This window comes from Akebia trifoliata, chromosome 2 (assembly GCF_017979445.1).
Source record: "Akebia trifoliata isolate Shusen 1 chromosome 2, ASM1797944v1, whole genome shotgun sequence".
Classification (NCBI taxonomy): Eukaryota; Viridiplantae; Streptophyta; class Magnoliopsida; order Ranunculales; family Lardizabalaceae; genus Akebia; species Akebia trifoliata.
In genome coordinates this window covers 9,876,368-9,895,709 of record NC_141376.1, presented here as the reverse complement: position 1 = coordinate 9,895,709, position 19,342 = coordinate 9,876,368, and the positions used below count along the sequence as shown (strand labels likewise).

Genomic DNA, 19,342 nt, shown 5'->3' with positions numbered 1-19,342 from the left:
CATGTTCAAAATTATTAAGAAAATACAAGAATGTATTCCGTCTACATATAAAATATATGCAACTAAAGATCCCTAAACATCAAGGTGTAAAGTAACAAAGTAGAGTGCAACTAGAGATTATTGTAGTCAAGTTTTACAATTTTGCAATCCCTAAGTTGAACACAAGAATTGGGGTGATGGATAAGATTAAGACTACTACAAATGAAAAATAAATGAGAAGAGAAAGAATTGATGTGTGTGATTTATGAAATAAAAAATGAAAAATAGTTGCAAGTGACTGACTAATGTGCAATATTGTTTATATCATTCTCATTTGTTTTTAGTAAGTGCAATCCAATAAAAGGAAATACAACTATAAGTTCTTCTCTCACTTAAGATATAACAATAAATATTCTTAAATAATTCTAATAAAAATAAGGTTTTTCCCTATTTATACTTTAAGCACTAAGTTTGTGGGTGATACAAGTGTCCTGAGCATTACTCATGTTTGACACGAGAAATCAATCAACACAAAAAAAAAAAAAAAAAAAAACTCACAAAAGATTAAGAATATCTCTTTACTTCATTAATCCTAGAAATAGTCCAACAATAGAGTATATGTGACATACACCATGAAATATACAACATAAGACACAAAAGTGGTGAATGATAAATCTCAATAATAATCCTCAAAATTACATTACATAGGTGCACTCTCTAAGTCACAAAATGAGAAAGGGAATGGGCATCCTCTCTAGCCCTAGCAAGGGTTTTAGCCTAGCATGGTAAAGTCAAGACAAGACCAAAAATAAAATAAAATAGAAGAAAATAAAGAAGAAGAGAAATCTCCCAAGCTCCTAGCTCTAAATGAATTGAGACCAAACCAAAAGATAAAAAATGGTAGATGATCAAATGTTTAAATAGAGAAAGTGAAGTAATGAGGTGGCTGATGGATAGGTGAAGAACAATAGTGATATGAAAGAATGTGATTTCTAAGTAGTCAAAAAGAATCTTATCATTTGGTGCAAGGAGGTGAGAGGAGTTGGAAAATATGGTAAAGAAAAACTCAATAGGGGAGACATTGGTTCCTGGTAAATGTATGCATGGCATAGGGATTAGAGAACCAATAAAAATGAGTGTGGAATCCAAAGAAAAGACAGAGGATGGGGGTGATTGAGTTGTGCATACGTGCACAAGGCAAGGTTTGACATACTCGAGAAAAATCTAAGGGTTCTTTGTAACTTTTGAAGGAAAATAGATTCAACATCTAAAAGAGGTTTTTAAGTAGGCTTGAGTTGCTTATCCAACACTATAGACAATATCCAATCAGATGGTAGCAAAGCACTAAAAGGTTTCGATAAGCCCATTTAAAGAAGTTTTAAGATATGAATCCTATCTCTCTTCTAAAACCCAACAATCCATAAATAAACCTCAAGATCTTTCCAAACAATCACCTACACTATCAAATTAGACTTCATCATGCTTATATTCTCCAATATTAAGTTCCATGATTAAGATTACCCTACAATTAAAAGAATTATCGCATAATGAACTTAAAACAAAGAATGTTTGGATTATTAACATGATAATACTTATGATAATTATGTGAAAATAAGCAACATTTAAGCATTATCAATATCGCATTACAATGGATTTGTTAGAATGTAGGAAATAAAACATTGATTTGTAAATATGAATTTATGATAAACAATGTGTTTTCTTTTTCTTTTTTTATAATTTAATTATAGTATTTTGTAGTGAATGACATTCGAAATAGTTATTAATAATGTATATGGTTTGTTGACGCAATGCATGGTACTATACATGTTTATCAAAAAATTGTATTGAAAATTTTTATTAAAGAAGAATGTTACAGATTTGTAAATGTCTTTATTAACATTTGCCAACCTTTAAAGTATTTTTGTTAAATTTTTTACACATGTTTGTCAACCTTATTCTGCATATTGGTAATCTTTTGACAATTTTATTGTCATCATTTTAACTTAAGATAAAAATATTATTTTACGCATTGAAGTATATTTTTCAATAGGATATTAATATGATAGTATATCAACAATTGATATTGAGTAAATTATTGATATTGCGTATGGTTTGTCAAATTAATGCATAATTATATGCATATTTGTCAAAATTTGATATTGAAAAAATTATTAATATTGGATATGATTTGTTGACATAATACATGGTACTATGCATGTTTGTTAAAAAAAATTATTAAGGAAAACTTGTTAAAGGGGAATGTTACAGATCTGTCAACGTTTTTATGAATTTTTGTCAATCTTTAAAACCATTTTTGTCAACATTTCTACACATATTTGTCAACCCTATTATGCATATTTATAATCTAATGACAATTTGACTGTAATTATCTTAATAAAGGGAATGCTATAGATATGTCAACAATTAGATTGTAATCATTTAGATTTGGAAGAAAATCATAAATTGAATGGAAGAAAGTTTTTTTCAAAATAAATATTTTAATGGATGAATGAAATGAAGATTACTTCACTTCCTTACATAGATGGAAATAAAAATAAAAATTCTCGTTACCTTTAATCCCTTTCTCAAAGACTTGTAAAAGAGATAATTTTAAAAAGTGAAGAAGATGAAAATCAAAATAATTTTTTTTTTCTCTTTCTTCCCGTACTTGAAAGAAGATGATGAATGGAGAAGAATGAAAAATGAAGAAGAAAGAAAGAAAGAAGAATGAAATTTGTTGAGAAAGACAAAACTTGTCTTTTGAGCCTAGATCGTATCATACACTAGGTAGACCTACTCATAGGGGTAGATTTAGAATGGGGGCAATGGGGGCACTTGCCCCTATAAGTATTTTCAGGCCTACCTAGGAAGTAATGGATTATTACAACATATAATCGTGGTTGATAAAGAAATTTGTCGCTATTGCCCCTACAAAAAAAAAATAATAATATTTACACTCTTAGTTGCCCCCACAAAATTTTTTCCACTCTAACATTGTCTCTTATAAATTCTTTTACACTCTTATTTGTCCCTACAAAAAAGTTTTCACTCTTATGTTACTCCCACAAAAAAAAATTATAATCTTAGTTGCTCTCACAATTTTTTTTTTCACTCTTACGCTGCCCCCTTATGGGTAAAATCCTGGCTCCGCCCCTGCCTACTCGTATAAATTGGTTAATTTCATGGTAGCCCATATTTTTTAGGGTATTTTGATCAAATACGACAAATACAATAGTTTTTAATAATACAATGAAACTTGTAATATTTTGATAATATTCAAAAACTATTATAATTATTTAAGAATTTACCCTTTTATAAATGCAAATATACTCTTGCCGAACTTTGGCTCCCCGCGAAAGTTGAAATCATGGGAGCAAACCAAAATCCAAACACGCGCTTGAAAATTCCATAGAAAATTATAAATGAAAGTTCGAAAGCAGGGGGGGCATGGCAAATATTCGCCAAAACAATTAAACATGGAAGGGTCAGCTTTTATGGACTAGGCGGTGGGCTTTGTTTTAAAAGATTTTAAAATAACTCGATATTATTAAATTTCAATTATTGTTAGGAAGAGAAGGAAAATTCAGCGAAACTGCATAGAAAACAATCGTACCGTTGGGATTACATGTGCATCCACTTCTCTTCCTATATTCTAATTTTTAATGTGGGTTGACAGTTGAGAGCCTCCACATCTTTATCATTGGTTGGTTGAACAAGCTTCCAGGAGGGGATGAGTTTTGCTTTTTCTAAATCTGGTTTTTTGTGATGTTGGAAGATGGGTTGGTGATTCTCTGGGGTTTGGATGAGGTAAGAGTATTTCGGGTTCTTTTCTTATTGGTTTTTTGGTCAATAATTTGTTCGATTAAGCATAGAATATTAGTTGTTTTTGGGGTTTGAACGAATGCCAAAAGGTTGAATCTTTGAGGGTTTTCATGGGTTGGATTAAATGGAGAAAATTTGAAATCTTTTTTTTTTTGATTGAAGGAATGCTAAAAGTTTGAATCTTTATGAGTTGGATTAAATGGAGAAGATTTGAAATATTGCTAGAAATTTAATTGAAGGTATGATTTGTGTTTTTTCATTTCTCATACTAAATTTCATCACAAGAGATTGAGTACTAATCAAAATTCCAATATTGAAATAGTTCAATTTAATCAAAATTTTAAATTAAAGGGGTTGAAGTGTTGATCATTATTTTCAGGATTCGGTCTTTTTATCGTTTATGTTGATCTGTTTAAGCGAGATTAACGAGAATTAGGAGTCAATTTTGTTGAAACTTAAAAGTATATGGAGGGCATTCTAGAAGAAGGGAATGGAGAAGCAGAGGAAATGGGCATAGAACCCTCCACAGAATTTCCTATAAAGGAAACTCGCCACTATCGAACCCATTTCCCTGGGGCCGTGAGACAGAAAGCTTATCTGTTCGATGGGTTGGGGAATTATTTTAACAAAGAATGGGATCTTACCGAAGGTAGAGATGGAGAATTTTGTTGGTATCATGTAGAGCTTCCAAAGGGTAATCAGAAGCTCTCATTGTCTGCTCAATACCTGATCGACGTACTTTGCCCTCCTTTGAAACTCCAAGACATCCTTTCGCTTGTCAGCAATGGACCCTTTTGTGGGCATGTCGATGGGGCCCTTGTATTCCGGGTGAATTCACCAGGACCCACTATGAGTAATTTTACAATCAAAATTGCTGCAAGAATCACCGAGAATTCTGTGATCACTGTATCTTTGGGTCGTGTTCCTAGATTGGGTTTCTCACCTACGGGTCAATCGCTTCTTTCGGAAATTCCAAGTGTGGAGAGTCCCAATTTGGTTAGAGGCGAGGAGGAGGGGAGTGGGATTGTGATTAGGGAACATGTTCTTGAGTTTCTATTGACGATGAATCATTCAGAGGAGGCTGACAATCCTGTTCCGAGAACCGTCTCAAATCTCGTTGTTCATGTTGTTGACTCACATATGGATCACCTTCAGGATATAGTGACCAAGCTCGAGATGGAGTTGGATTCGGTTGAGCTTGAATTGGATAAAGGTAAAGTTGCCATCAAACGATACTTTTAATTGCCTCAATGAATTCCTTCATCTTTTTTAATTTTTCCTCTTTTTAGTCACAAAGAAAGTAAGATATTGAATTTAAAAAGAAAAAAAGAAAAATGAAAAAAGTCATGACTTTAAGATGTGGGCATATTCTTAATTTTGGGTTCTTGACGCTAGGTTGGGTTGGAAGAGTTCTGTTTTTTTCCCCTATTTTTATGCATCCTGTTTGGTGGGTGTCGGCTGGGTTCAGTTTGGAAAGGTCTAATTCTCATTATAGATACAAAAGCATCTTCAATATGGTGGGAGAAGTTTATCTCTGCTTACTTTATATATAGGCTTCTTTCATTTTCTAACTTATTACCTTCCCGTCATTTCCACCATGAATTTTTTTGATAGGCAAGCGAGTTAGTGGTTAGTGATTTGTGATTTGTGGGTGAAGGCAGGTTTTGAATCCAGGTCATGGTATCAATGCTCACAAACCTTACCAATTAGCAAAATGCCCACCTTCTTAGTGAAAATAAATTGTTATGTTCGGAAACTCCCTGTTTATACTGTTTCTTGCCACCTAGTTTGCTAATCCGTGTATTTGAGCTTATAGGAAAAGACAAAAGTGAGAAGAAGTTGACTTAATTCTTCATTTATTTGTGAACTTGCTGTCTTATTGGTTGTGATGATGCCATACTTCAATTAATGCTTTGGGCTTGAGCCCGAAATTCTTCATCATCCCCAAATCCTTACCCAACTATTTGGACTGGACTAAACAAAGTCTCATTTATCCATTAAATTCCCTAAGCCATGTCATTTTAATTCAATTATTTCATGTCTGCTCTCAATACAATCCAATCCTTTCTGGTATTTCTCTTGCTCTTTTCGAACCTTCAACCTTACACGTTCTTCTTGTTGGCCAATGTTCAAACCATCTCAACAGACTCACCCTTATTTCATCACTCAAGCTTATTTCATCACCTATTGGGCTGCTATAGTTCACCAATTCATGGATTTCTAATTTTGTGTTTCTCAGTCGTTCCACTTAGCCATAACATCTTCATTCCTGCTAGTTTATTTTGTTTACATGTTCATTTCTTGATTTCTCAACATTTTTATCCGTAATGCATAGATGGATCTAATTATCATCTTAGAAAGTTTTCCTCTTGGTTGATTGGTGTGCTATCCACCTGATAGATGTGGAAGCACATCCTCTTGTAGACCAAAATTATGAGATTCGGCAGGTGCCTTCCACCAAGATATTAAAACCAATGGACCTTGGGAAAGGACCTTGTTTAGTAATTATTTTTTTTCCGATTTGTTGCTATCCTTTTGTGCCAATTGAGTCTTGGAAAATCGTAGAAATCTTTTCTCCCTCTGACTTAAAATTGCTTCCATCTCCAACCCGCCTCAGACTAGCAAGCTTTTGTCAAAGTTGAATGTTATCCACTCTTTCTCCAATTTAGAACACTGTAAAAGATATTTCATCTCTTTGCTTCATAAGGGCATGTTAAGAACTACTAACTTGTAGAGAATGAGCATGTTTAACCATAATTTATGTAACTATGGAATAAAGTGCACATGGTTGATCCTGATTTTGAACTAACCTCTTCCCACAGATGTTAAGAGGTGCCACATTGATACTTGCAAGTAGATCTTTTTGAAAAACAAAATTCTTGCAGTAGGTCTACTTTATGTTTGGAACTATTTCAGTAGTCAAAGATTTTCTCTTGCTAAATGAAGTATAGGCCATTTAGAAACTTAAATGGGTGATCCATTTGAAAAATGTAGAAATTTATTGAGTATTTATATCCTAGTTATTTTCCAGTTCTCATGGTTTATTCTATGTTTAAAATTCAGTGTGAGCTGGGCTTGGAACCATAGCTCTGTTGGTTGACATATTAACTTCGAGGTCATGGTTTCAAGTCCAGATTTTTTCAAAAAGAAAAAGAGAAAAGGCTGATCCCTTTTCCTTGAGCGCAGGAGGTTTTGCTTTGAAGAAACAAATGCTGGATGACAGAAGATTCCCCAAAATGCATCTGAATTTGCAACGCCTCTTGCAGGTAGTTTTGTAGACTCCAATCATTCATGAGGAAAAAGAAACAACACAATGAAGTCATGCAATATTCATTAAAAGATATAATCTAAGATACCGGTTGGATAGGCCACATAATAGGAGTATCAACTGGTCAAATTCCGGTATGTCCATATTTAATCTGATTAGCAGTTGGGTCTAAAATTGGACCCAAACCTGACCTAATCTTTACCATGCTTGTCAGTATCATTCAGTTGATGAAATAATTTTTCTTTTCTACTGGATTAATCGTGACAAAACTTGATTGTTGATGGAGTCCTGAAGCTCAGACCCAAATCCAAGTTCTCAGGTCAAATTATATTGAGTAAACAGATACCCAAAAAGATCGTAGACTGTAAGGATAGCTTCTGTGGGGGCAATTGCAGTGTTCTTTGTGCATCATTTGATGTCCCTCACCAAGGAAATATCCTAAACCAAAAGCTATCCCAGTCGGATAATCATAAGTGTTAACCAACCAACTACTCCAAAAGACCAATCTGTTGGAGAGGGGGTGAACTATGAATATAAGAGGGTCACAAGGCTTAACTGGGGTATGACACACCCAAGAGTGGAGGAGAATATACACTTAACAGTAAGCATATATGGTATCAACTTCTTTCGACAGCAATCAATGTAGCTTTTCTGAGCATCCAAATGAATTGGTAGGATGAATGGTCACAATACCTGATTGGATTGATTTATGTGTAGATCTACTAATTTGGCCTACGGCCATTTAAATTTGAAATCAAGTACACCATGAGCTCCACTGTGAATCAAACTATAATTTTTTTTTTCTTTAATACAGGTGATTGCACATGGTGAGCAAGTCTTTCCACGTGTCAAAGAAAAATGTGCGACCAAAAGTTGGTTTGCTAGTGAAGACATTGTCTCTCTTGAAGAGATAATTGGTCGTGTCAGGAGACTAAAAGAGAATGTTGGGTTCATAGCCAATCGTGTCACAGCAATCCAGGCCAGTCTCGACAGTTGGCAATCCGAGCAAATAAACAAGAAGCTTTACTATCTCTCATTTCTTTCAATAATATTCCTTCCTTTATCCATTGTCACTGGAGGTAAAATCTATATTCAGTTTAATTGCCTCTCAATGCAGTTCCATCATAATGAGAACCATGTAATTCTAACACCCTCTTCTTGGGTGGGTGTTCTTAACAGTTTTCGGGATGAATGTGGGAGGTGTTCCATGGACTGTGCAAAAAGATCCTGCAATAAAAGATGGGTTCCAAAATGTCTTATTTCTCTGTGTTGCATTACTTCTGCTTTTACTGCTTTGCTTCACTTTCCCTGCTTTATATGTCCGTGTAACTTCTTGGAGGAAGCAGCGGGCATTGAAGAGGAGTTGGTCTCTTAATAGAAAGTCATTTTTAAAGAGAACTATTGGAGGTGGACTTCAGGGAAGAAATGGTTATCTCCGCCTTTGAAAAGGTTAAATTATCTTTTTTATCGTACGGTTCTGTTACTTTCTCCATAGTTTTTGAATTCTAACTCGTAAAACTTGTTTTGGACGAGGAAAATTTATTTGTCTTCTGCTTCTTAACGTTTGAAGATTTGTCTGGGAAACATGCATCTTGTTTCTCTCTGGAAGAGTTTCTTTACGGTGGTTATGAGGTAACTTGTATGGGTTTGATGCTTCGAGGACTCTCGGAAAGTTACACACAGTCTTGTCTTTTCAATTGTATAACCAACTGTACATATGAGAAGGTGGTACAAGATGTTGAGTCTGCGTGTCATATCTTGAAGCTTTTGTATGTTTTAAATTCAATTTATTGTTTTGTGGGCTTTCCCAATAACTTTTAGTTTTTGAGTTTCTGGAGGGTGAGGTGATCACTCTTTCAAACACACACACTCAGAATTTGTAGAGTGAGTTAATGTTCATTTAGATGTGTATTGGCTTTAAACTGTTTTTGGATCCTATATTTTTTGGGACATCTTGGGGTGACATATTCCATCATTTTCACAACTTATTGGTGAATTAATAGATGTTCTCAATACTCTCTCTCTCTCTCTCTCTCTCTCTCTTCATCCTGTAAAAATGATGGTCACATATTTTAAAGAATTAGATTACTAATTTTCATCCAAATATGATTTGGTTTACCACTATACAACTTATTATAATTCACCAAAGACTCGTTCTGGAGTGACCTCAAGGTTGTATCTCATATCGCACATCCTGATGCGAAAGTGTGTAGGAATCATAGATTCTTTCTGAATTGTATCTCGATGAAAAGCATCTATAGTTCCTATACATTTTCACGTCAGGATGTGCGCGACATGAGGTACAATCTTGAGGTCACTTCAACATTATTCTTCATCAAAGATCATATTCTATGTAAAAGGAGTATAACAAGGTTTGGAACACTAATGGGCCTCTCTGGGCTTGGTGACTGTAAACACGTGGCCCAGCCACATGCAGGTAAATTTACTGGCCAGGCAGGCCAGCAACTGTTTTCTTTTCATTGGACAGTCTGGCCAATTGCAAGATCAACTTGGGTCTCAAGCCAGGATGGGCTTTGACTGCTTTAATCAGGCCAAATTATCTAGCCCAAACCTAGCCCAGATTTATTCGGGCTAATTTACTGGCTGGGTAGACAACCTATGGCTGTTTTCTCTTTGAAGATGGACCGGTATGGATCACCCTGATGGACCTGTGACCCAAAATCGGAATCTTTTTGGGCCCATTAAACGCATGAACATTTGGCCCACCAATCAGTGCCATGTGGTAGGAGGTGTACGTGATCATCATGTAAAAGGTTTTTGTATCCTCCGGAGTCCATCAAATATGGACTCTCCCTCTCAGTCTCAGCCCATCTCTCTGATTATAATATATAGTTAGAAAGTGACACCATAAGTTGAACACTAGCATGAATCCATAAACGACAGCAACTTGTGGTTTGGAGTGGAGGAAATTCGGATAGGGCATGAGTGGCTGGATTTGGGATGATGGCTACTACGTGGCACCATTGGGTTGTGGGCTTCATTCCCACCTTACATGTTTAAATCCCTAAACAACTTCGGATCAGATGTACTTCAAATTTATCTCCCCTATTTTATTATCCTCACTTTTTTCTTTTCTTTTTTTCAATTTAAAATTTAAATTATGTGGACTAACTAAATATATTTAAATTATAGATATAAATGGTGAAATTGGACTTGAGTAATTAATGGATTAATCACATTGTTTAGGAATATCTAATAAGAGTTTTTAGATAAAAATAATTAAAATATTAAAAAGGATAAATAAGGATGTAAAGTAATTACATAAACTTTTAACTATGTTTACTAAAAAATTTAATGATTTATATTTAAATAAAAAAAATTAACAAGATAACAAAGGTAATATTTATTTTCAACAAAATTATAAATTAGAAGTTATAACATTTTTAAAAAAATGAGAAAAAGATATTCATTCATATGTGAATAATTGAGCTGACACCCAACTATTACTTATTACACCCCATTAAACATATGTGAATAATTGAGAATAAGTAAAAGTTGGGGTGCCAATAGAAACGTTTTCATTTTTTTATATTATGGATTTCTATCTCTTAGGGATTAGGATTCTATACGAGACTAATCATAATTGTAAACAATTACCGAACGAGTGTTATAATGTTTAAAGAATGTGCTTTAATTTTTAATTGGATGGGACAAATAGTCTAAGAAAGTGGGGTGTGATAAGTAAAAGTTGGGTACCAATAGTAGCTCTCCTTTTTTCAACTAATTTAAACTCTTAAAACTTAATATTCTGCATCCAGACAATACGGTTTCCTGTAATTTTAGTGCATTTTTCTTTTTCATAACCACCAACCCAACCAACGGACAAATCAAAAGCGAAAACCAAATAGCCACAGAAGAGAGAAGGATAGTGAGGAAGATATGGCGATGGCATTGGCGCTTCGCAGGCTCTCTTCTTCTATGAAGAAACCTATTCGACCTCTTTTCAATGGAGATTCTCTCTATTTCATGGTTTGTGCTTCTCAAATTCATCTTATTTTCTGTTTTGTTTCCACAACGAAAAACAGAGAGTTTCATCTTCTTCTTTTTTTCTTCCAATTTTCAGTCTTCTTTGCCGAGCGAAGTTGATTACGAGAAGGACAAAAATCGTGTTACGGTAAGAAAATTTATTTTATTCGGTATCTGAATTATGAAATTTGTAGAGATCTATGATTCTCAAGTGTTTTTTTTTTTCAGGTTTCGTTTTTTTTTCCTTCCTAACTTATTTGATTTGAATTTGAATTCTCACTTATAAAATTTGATTTCAGTGGCCAAGTCAATTGAATGCTCCACTTGAGGTAGTTGATCCAGATATGGCCAACATTATCGAGCTTGAGAAATCAAGGCAATGGAAGGTAAATCCCTCAATTTTATTTCTTTTAGAACCATGAAGTTCACGTAGGTGCAAACTATTTGAGTAATCGGATTCCAAAACCTGTATTTGTCAATTATTAATCTGTAGAATTGAATGTTGAATCTCTTCCATGCATTTTCGATTTGATTCTATTATGTTTTTCTTCTCTAGTGTGGATCTTAAGTTGTTATTGGGAATTCGTTTTTGTCTCTGTGAAGGGACTCGAACTCATACCTTCGGAGAACTTTACTTCTGTATCAGTAATGCAAGCAGTTGGATCTATCATGACCAATAAATATAGTGAAGGTTATCCTGGTGCAAGATACTACGGAGGAAATGAGTATGAGACCTTCTTTTAAATATTCTTCTTCTAATGGTTGATTTTTATTTTTATTTTTTTATAAATATAGATTAGTTTCCTTCATGTATTGCTCTTGTTCATAAAGTTCATTTCTGGCTTCTCTTTATTTTGAAAAATTGTGGCTAAAAATCTGATGCAAAACCATGTGACTTGCGTCGTTCCAGGTATATTGACATGGCAGAATCCTTATGTCAAAAACGTGCCTTGGAAGCTTTTCGGTTGGATCCTGCAAAATGGGGAGGTAAATGCACATGATGTGTGTTCTTTGGAAAGAGATGTCTCATTCTATGCAGATTAGTTTTTTTTTTTTGGGAGATGGGACATGTTTGCTGAAAACAGTTCACGAGTTCATTTTTGAAACTCGTATGAAACAATTGTTTTTCATTGAAGGTTTTCTGGATGTGTTACAACATCTGTACGATTGTTTGTTAATTAATTTTCCTTGGCGATTAAATTCGAATACATATAGGACTACGATGTGGCTTGAACATTTGTTAAATTTAATTTCTCGTGGAGACTCTTGGTGAGAATGAAGAAAGAAGTTAGATGCAAGTATAGTAGCAAGAAATTGAGTCTTTCTTTGACGTTTTAATTTAGTTTTTATTTTTCATTGGGACATCATTCTGAATTTTGGAGTAATTTATTTTTTGTACGATGTAAAAAGAGTTGGTTTTCTTGTTTATTTTTGTAATATCTCAAGCTCACAATAGTACGATATTGTCCGCTTTGAGCCGAAACGGACAATATAGTATTGTTGTGGGCCTGGAGCATTACAAATAGTATCAAAGCTGATAACGGCTCATTCTACTGGGTGTGGAGAATGTCACAATCCCATTGGTGCACCTAGTTGGGCCAGGGAAAGGGCTGCTGAGACCTAGGGTCAAAGTGGAGCTATCCTGTTTGCTGGATGGAATGCTAGGGGGAGTTGTGAGTTTAGTCCCACATCGACAGGAGAACGTTCAAAGGTTGGGTTATAAGGACAAACCAGACCCTATACGATATGACACCTCATAAAGCCGTACTGGCTTCGGCCCAAAGCGGGCAATATCTTACCATTGTGGGGCTGGGACGTTACAATTTTATATCAGCTTTTAATCTTCCTCGGCTAATGAGAGCCTAATTAACGTTATTTCTTGCAGTGAATGTGCAGCCTTTATCTGGATCTCCTTCTAATTTTCAAGTTTACACTGCACTGTTGAAACCTCATGAGAGAATCATGGCACTTGATCTTCCACATGGCGGGCATCTTTCACATGGATATCAGGTGCTTACAATTTCCCTCAATCAAAGTTATGCTACAAAAATTGAATGATTCTCAAAGACAAAGCTTCATCTAGTGCTTTATGGCATAAATGTTCACTTGAACTCTCTTTCTTCTTGACCTGGTACCAATTTTGTAGCTTTGGAAATTTCTGTCCGTTTAGTATACAGGGTCGTCTAAAATTAAGTATTTTGGTAATACACCACCAAAAAAAAAAAAAAAACTTATTTTGAGAGACCACATTTTTTCTCAATATTTTGAGCTTGAAATATGTTTTTTTAAGAGTTTCTGTCATCAAAGAATTAAAATAGATGGAGAGGAGTAAATTGGAACCATGAAATAATTGTAAATCCTAAATAGCTAATTTCTTCTTTTGTGATTTTGTAGTGCATTCAATTTGGATGTAGGAAATGGTTTGCAGGATTGATTTCCAAGATATTAACTCCTCCCACTTATGGGCTTTAATGTATGATGTTTCATCATTCTTTTTTGTTGTTGGGCAGACCGACACCAAGAAAATTTCCGCCGTATCTATATTTTTTGAGACAATGCCATATAGATTGAACGAGAGCACCGGTTACATTGATTATGACCAGGTACCTTTTCAATTATGTTCTGTTTATTAAATTGTCTGTTGAATCCAAAATTTCAGATTCCCAAAATTTATCTAGAGAACAGAAAGATTTCACATTGATTACAAGCATGCTAATCCCGATATTCAAATTTTCAAGATTTTTTGTCACAAAACTGATCTCCGAGTACTCCAGTCCATGAAAAGATGAGTGCAAAGCTTTAAGTTTTCATACGTTTCACATATTATAGCGACAGAAAGCATATGATACAAGATCATTCAAATGTTTTGCATGGCGCTCCAGGAATTAAACTTCAACATTTCAATCCTTGATTTTAACCAAAATACTTAAGTTGCATCCAGCATTTGCACATCCCTCTCATTTAAAGACTATCCTTCCAGGCATTATATTTCCATCGATTGACATTTACTTGGTACCAGAGATTCATCAAACTTATCAGAAACCTTCCCAAAGAGTATATACCAAAAATAAATATCTGAATTACTCCTACTTGTACAAGTGCAAGTAGGTTGCAGCTGACGATGAATAACAGTGGGGCCTCGGACACCAAACTTCCTAAAATTTAACTTGGTCTACATGTATATCCTAGGTAATGATGAGATTCACCGTAAGTGTGAATCCTTCACTATGGTTGCATTCACCTCCCACCCACCTTTTGATAGTTGCATTCACCTTCCAATTGCAGTACAATCATTCACAACAAATTTCTTCTATTGGCACTCATTTCAGTAAGGTACAACTATAGAAACACGTGCATTTTACATATTTATTTCTACTCTATCTTCCCGGAGTTTGTTCTCTGGGGACCTTCATTTAAATCATTCAAGTAGATTTGTTCCAATCTCCTTATTTAATGATCTCATTGGAACCGAAACTAGAGATCTGCATATTACATACATGTTGGATGCAAGAACATAACCACATGCACGGATATGAAGGGGTAATTTAATTTTTCTCAAACAGATTCGAAATGATTCTGTATTAGTAGATAGAAAATTTTGTGTTCTCTTCTATTTAAATTGATACCTCTGGATCTATGAAAGCAATTGTTCAAACAGATTAGAATTTTAGGCTGATTGCACTTTCTTTTTCCTCATTTATATGTATTACTTGTTTTCAACTGTTCCTCAACCAATTTTGGTGTATATTTCGGGTTGTATGTGTGCAAGTCTTCTCAATGAAGTTTTCTACCAAGTATCCTTCTTGTAATGTTAATTTGTGTTTGGAAATGTTAATTACAGTTGGAGAAAAGCGCCACCCTTTTCAGGCCAAAACTAATAGTTGCTGGTGCAAGTGCTTATGCACGCCTCTATGATTATGCACGCATTCGTAAGGTACACTCCTTTAGATTGAGCCACACTAATGCGATCAATATCTACTTCCATCACAGTTTTTGTTTTAGCTTTGTCCAGCAGTTAAATAATCCTGTAGTCTATGATACATGGATGCTTCAATATGCCTGCACGATATTGTGCCTATATTGGCTCCAATTATGGCATCGGCATGAATACTATATTGTAATATTCTCATTTCCTATTGTACCACTGGTTATATCCTCAAATCCTAACAGGACTATTTTACCAACAAATCATATTGTAAAAAAGACTTTGCAATTAGTCGTTTCATTACATTCAGCGTGATTTAATTTCTAGAAAATAATACTTTCAAATAAATACTAAACTTTAAAGCATAATAAAATTATCTTGGAGGTAATATGAAAATGTAACTAATAGTACAAATTTCTTGGATTTGACAGGTCTGTGACAAGCAGAAAGCTATCCTGTTGGCAGATATGGCACACATTAGTGGGTTGGTTGCTGCTGGTGTCATCCCATCTCCTTTTGAGTATGCAGATATAGTGACCACTACGACCCACAAGTCGCTTCGTGGACCACGTGGAGCCATGATCTTCTTCAGGAAGGGGCTGAAAGAGGTTAACAAACAAGGACAAGAGGTGACAGACAAAAGGAAACTTTTTTTTTTTGGGACATCATTGGTTTATTTATGAGACTGAATGTTTGGCATTCGTGCAACAAAATTAATACTTCAATTTTGTCCTTAAGGTCTTGTACGATTATGAAGACAAAATCAATCAAGCCGTCTTTCCTGGGCTTCAAGGTGGTCCGCACAATCATACCATTGCTGGCTTAGCTGTTGCATTGAAACAGGTTTGCATAATGGAGATCTACATTAATGATGATAGATTTTTAAGTGTTATCGGTCTTGGCACTCAAACATCTTTTATTACAATGGTTTCTCTACACCAAATAGATTGACTTATATTTGTAGTGATAAAGATACAATCTTTATATGTGTGTGTAAACTACCAGTCTGCACAGTCCATCACAGATGTCCAACATGATTGGTATCTGTGCAGCGTTTTCTAGCAATTTATTACTCAGTGAATAACAGTTACTATGGGTATGCCATGTAATGTTCTGGAATTTCTACTCACTCATTTCTGACACATGAATGCAGGCCACCACTCCAGAATATAAAGCCTATCAAGAGCAAGTCCTCAGTAATTGCTCAAAATTTGCCCAGGTATTACTTACTGACATATTTATATTGGAGCAAAATGCTTCTAGTGGCATGGGTAGCTTCTCTTATTCACTCATCTGCGACTAATACTTTCATTAGTATAATGGGCAACTTCTGAAGCATATTAATTATGCAGACTTTGGTAGAGAAGGGCTTTGAGCTTGTTTCTGGTGGAACTGAAAACCATTTAGTTTTAGTAAATCTGAAAAACAAGGTAAGAGCAAATCTTTTCTTCATTCTTTCGCAGTTCTTCGATTTCTCTGCTTTAGATACTCCTGTCTGAAGTTTTGAAAACCCATTCTAATCAGTGCTCTATGATTGGGCCCCGTTGAATTTTAATCAGCTCTTCTGCTGCATAATGTTGGTTTTTTGAAAAAAACATCACAATTTCTTGGAATTTTCATTCTACAGGGTATTGATGGCTCAAGAGTTGAGAAGGTGTTGGAAATGGTTCACATTGCTGCCAACAAGAACACCGTTCCTGGGGATGTCTCTGCCATGGTTCCTGGTGGCATCAGGATGGGTAGAGGCCACTTCCTTGGACCTCTGATAATATTTTGCACTCATATTTTTAACTAAAAGCTAACTAATTCAGCTTGCTGAGTTTCCTTTCTCTTTGGTGATTCAGGGACCCCAGCCCTCACGTCAAGGGGATTCGTAGAGGAGGATTTCGCTAAAGTAGCTGAATTCTTTGACACTGCTGTGAATTTGGCTTTGAAGATCAAAGCTGAAACGAAAGGTTCTTAATTCCTTTACAATTTATCAAGCATACATAGATATCTCTAAATATGCTTTTTTTTTGTTTGTAATATTGCATATAAACTTATGGAAAACATGTGGTATATACGGGTGGTCAAATTTTCTAATCAAGTGAGGTACATCATGATGTGGGTGTTTCCATAAATCAGGAACAAAATTAAAGGATTTCTTAGCCACAATCCAGTCTAAAGCCCAGATTCAATCTGAGATTGCGAAGCTCCGCCACGAGGTTGAGGAGTATGCGAAACAGTTTCCAACAATTGGGTTTGAGAAAGAATCAATGAAATACAAGGACTGAGAGAAAGATCTTATTGTGCAAGGTATGTGGCTTCTCTACAGATTCTCCATAACTTATCTCGTAATGTGGGAACCATCTTTTCTTTCTTCAACTTACAATCCACAGCAAGCATTGTATACAATAAAAGGAAACAAAAAATGCCACAGCAGTTGGTGCTTTTATTCTGTAAAACTTTTGAATGCTTTCATGTCAGCAATAAATGATCTTTATACATATAGGTGCAATGCTTCTAATTTCTGACACCGATTGAGAAATTTGTTTTGCCCATAGAGCTCACAGAAATCTGGGATCCACCAATCACATGTACCCCTGTGTATTGAACAGCATTCCTAATTTACAAAAGTACCCTTGTTAGTTACAACACTACCCTTAGATGCTTGACGTGGCAAGCACTAAGGAGTCTGTGAGCAAAAAACAACTCCACTGAGTAAGGACTGGATCCTTTTCTTTTGGATATCATGTGTAAATGCCCAAGGTAGTCCCAAGTAGGTGTAACTTATAAACCCTTGGTACTTGGTGAATGACTATAATAGGCATTTTCGAGAAATGCTAGTGATTCTCTTTAATAAAATGACTGCATATGGGCCTATTTATACATTATATTTTACAATAATATTCTGCATTCGGTTGCCTTGTATCTTATATATGGAACCAATTTCTCGCTCTATTAATTTATTTCAGTCTTATTTGCAATAATTTGATAATTCTTGTTGAACAGGCAGGGGAAGAGTGGGGCTTTAAGTTCTTTCCCAAGTAAATAGAGATGAATGAGATGGAGCCTTAGAGTAAGAAATTGTTTATCAAGGATGGAATATTATAGAACTTACTGCTCTAAATTAAGCAGAACCTTTCGTTTAGATCTTCATAGTCCAAGCTTCTATATGTATATTAACTGATTATCTGCAATATAAACTTGCCTTGATTTAATAGGTCTATTCATTGTCTTAAGCCATAATTGAGTCTACTTTTCCATTTGAATACTTCCATATTGATTTGAACCTAGAGTAGGTATGACCCATGAGAGTCTAGTTTTATCCAAGTTTGAAACACTCTGGGAAGTTGTTTGTCATATAGCTCATGTTTTACTGAATCCACACTAAATCACAAAATCTCTCTCGAAGAGATCTAAACTTCCCAAAGATAATCATTTTCTCATGAGGAATAATGTGCGTTGTGCATAGATGGAGTTAAAATCGATTTCTTATCAGATGTCTAAAGCGCTATCTGATCGTCATTTATAACAAATGTGGAAGCATTTTGTGGAGATGCGAATGAGAAAACGTTGATAATTTGGAATTCAACGATATACCAGAGAAAATTTACAGGCTACAACAACCATGTTGAATTTGGGGCTTAGAGCCAAAGCTGGGTTTGACACATTGCAAAGCAACTTTGAGGTCGTGGGTTCATGTATCCAGTTTACCCCTAAAAAAATGTTGAATTTCGCTTGCTATTTGCAGCCAATATAAAAGAAAGGGTCAAATGGATTGGTCAACAGGCCTAAAATTGTCGTTCAGATCAAATTGTCAATCTCAAAAGTTACTTTTTTTTTATCTTGCTTTGAGCCCGTTTGGATATAAAGTAGCTTTGGAAGAAAGTAATTTTCTTTTTTATTTTAAAAAATAAGGATTTTTTACTTTATAAAAATAATTTTCTAAAATAAATCCAAGCAGACTTTTTAACTTTCAAAAGTCAAAAAGTTATTTTTTTTGTGTCCATCCAAACGGGCTCTTCATGTATTGGTCATTCATCGTTCTTTCACCCTAGAATGTCAATTCAGATTGTTAGTATTTTAGCTGAAGCAGTTGAAATCTTACACAATAACATGGTAGAATTAATTTTAGCTGAAGGACTCCGAGTGAATTAATTTAAAAAGAAAAAAAAAAACGGATTGTTTCTTACACAATAACATGGTAAAATTAATTAATTCTTCAGGGTTGGTGAGATGGCCAAGACCACCCTCACGAAGTGAAGTTGTTCGACTCCCAACTAAGCTGCTACCCTTAGGGATTTATCCCAGAAATTACTTGGGGCATGTGGGGGGAGTGGACTACACGTGCCCTGATGATCAGTCATGTGCTCTAAGAG

General features: G+C 35.0%; 2 protein-coding genes across 3 annotated transcripts; both read left to right on the top strand.

Moving 5' to 3' along the window:
* The first annotated feature begins 3,535 nt into the window (after positions 1-3,535).
* On the top strand, positions 3,536-8,974 carry LOC147409426 (uncharacterized). Of its 2 annotated transcripts, XM_086428832.1 has the most exons (6): positions 3,536-3,786; positions 3,964-4,040; positions 4,181-5,014; positions 6,988-7,067; positions 7,884-8,148; positions 8,249-8,974. In XM_086428832.1, exons 3-6 carry the CDS (start codon positions 4,267-4,269, stop codon positions 8,512-8,514), a joined length of 1,359 nt encoding a protein of 452 aa, XP_086284958.1. In that variant the 5' UTR covers positions 3,536-3,786; positions 3,964-4,040; positions 4,181-4,266; the 3' UTR covers positions 8,515-8,974. The 2 variants fall into 2 exon arrangements, with proteins under 2 accessions (XP_086284958.1, XP_086284952.1); XM_086428826.1 differs by lacking the exon at positions 3,964-4,040.
* Positions 8,975-10,846: 1,872 nt separating this feature from the next.
* Positions 10,847-18,202, top strand: LOC147409425 (serine hydroxymethyltransferase, mitochondrial). The gene is made up of 16 exons (XM_086428815.1): positions 10,847-11,059; positions 11,154-11,204; positions 11,356-11,442; positions 11,660-11,781; positions 11,967-12,043; positions 12,942-13,066; positions 13,567-13,659; positions 14,898-14,990; positions 15,413-15,610; positions 15,720-15,824; positions 16,135-16,200; positions 16,334-16,411; positions 16,609-16,720; positions 16,826-16,936; positions 17,106-17,276; positions 17,973-18,202. Exons 1-15 carry the CDS (start codon positions 10,970-10,972, stop codon positions 17,252-17,254), a joined length of 1,557 nt encoding a protein of 518 aa, XP_086284941.1. The 5' UTR covers positions 10,847-10,969; the 3' UTR covers positions 17,255-17,276; positions 17,973-18,202.
* Positions 18,203-19,342: the final 1,140 nt, after the last annotated feature.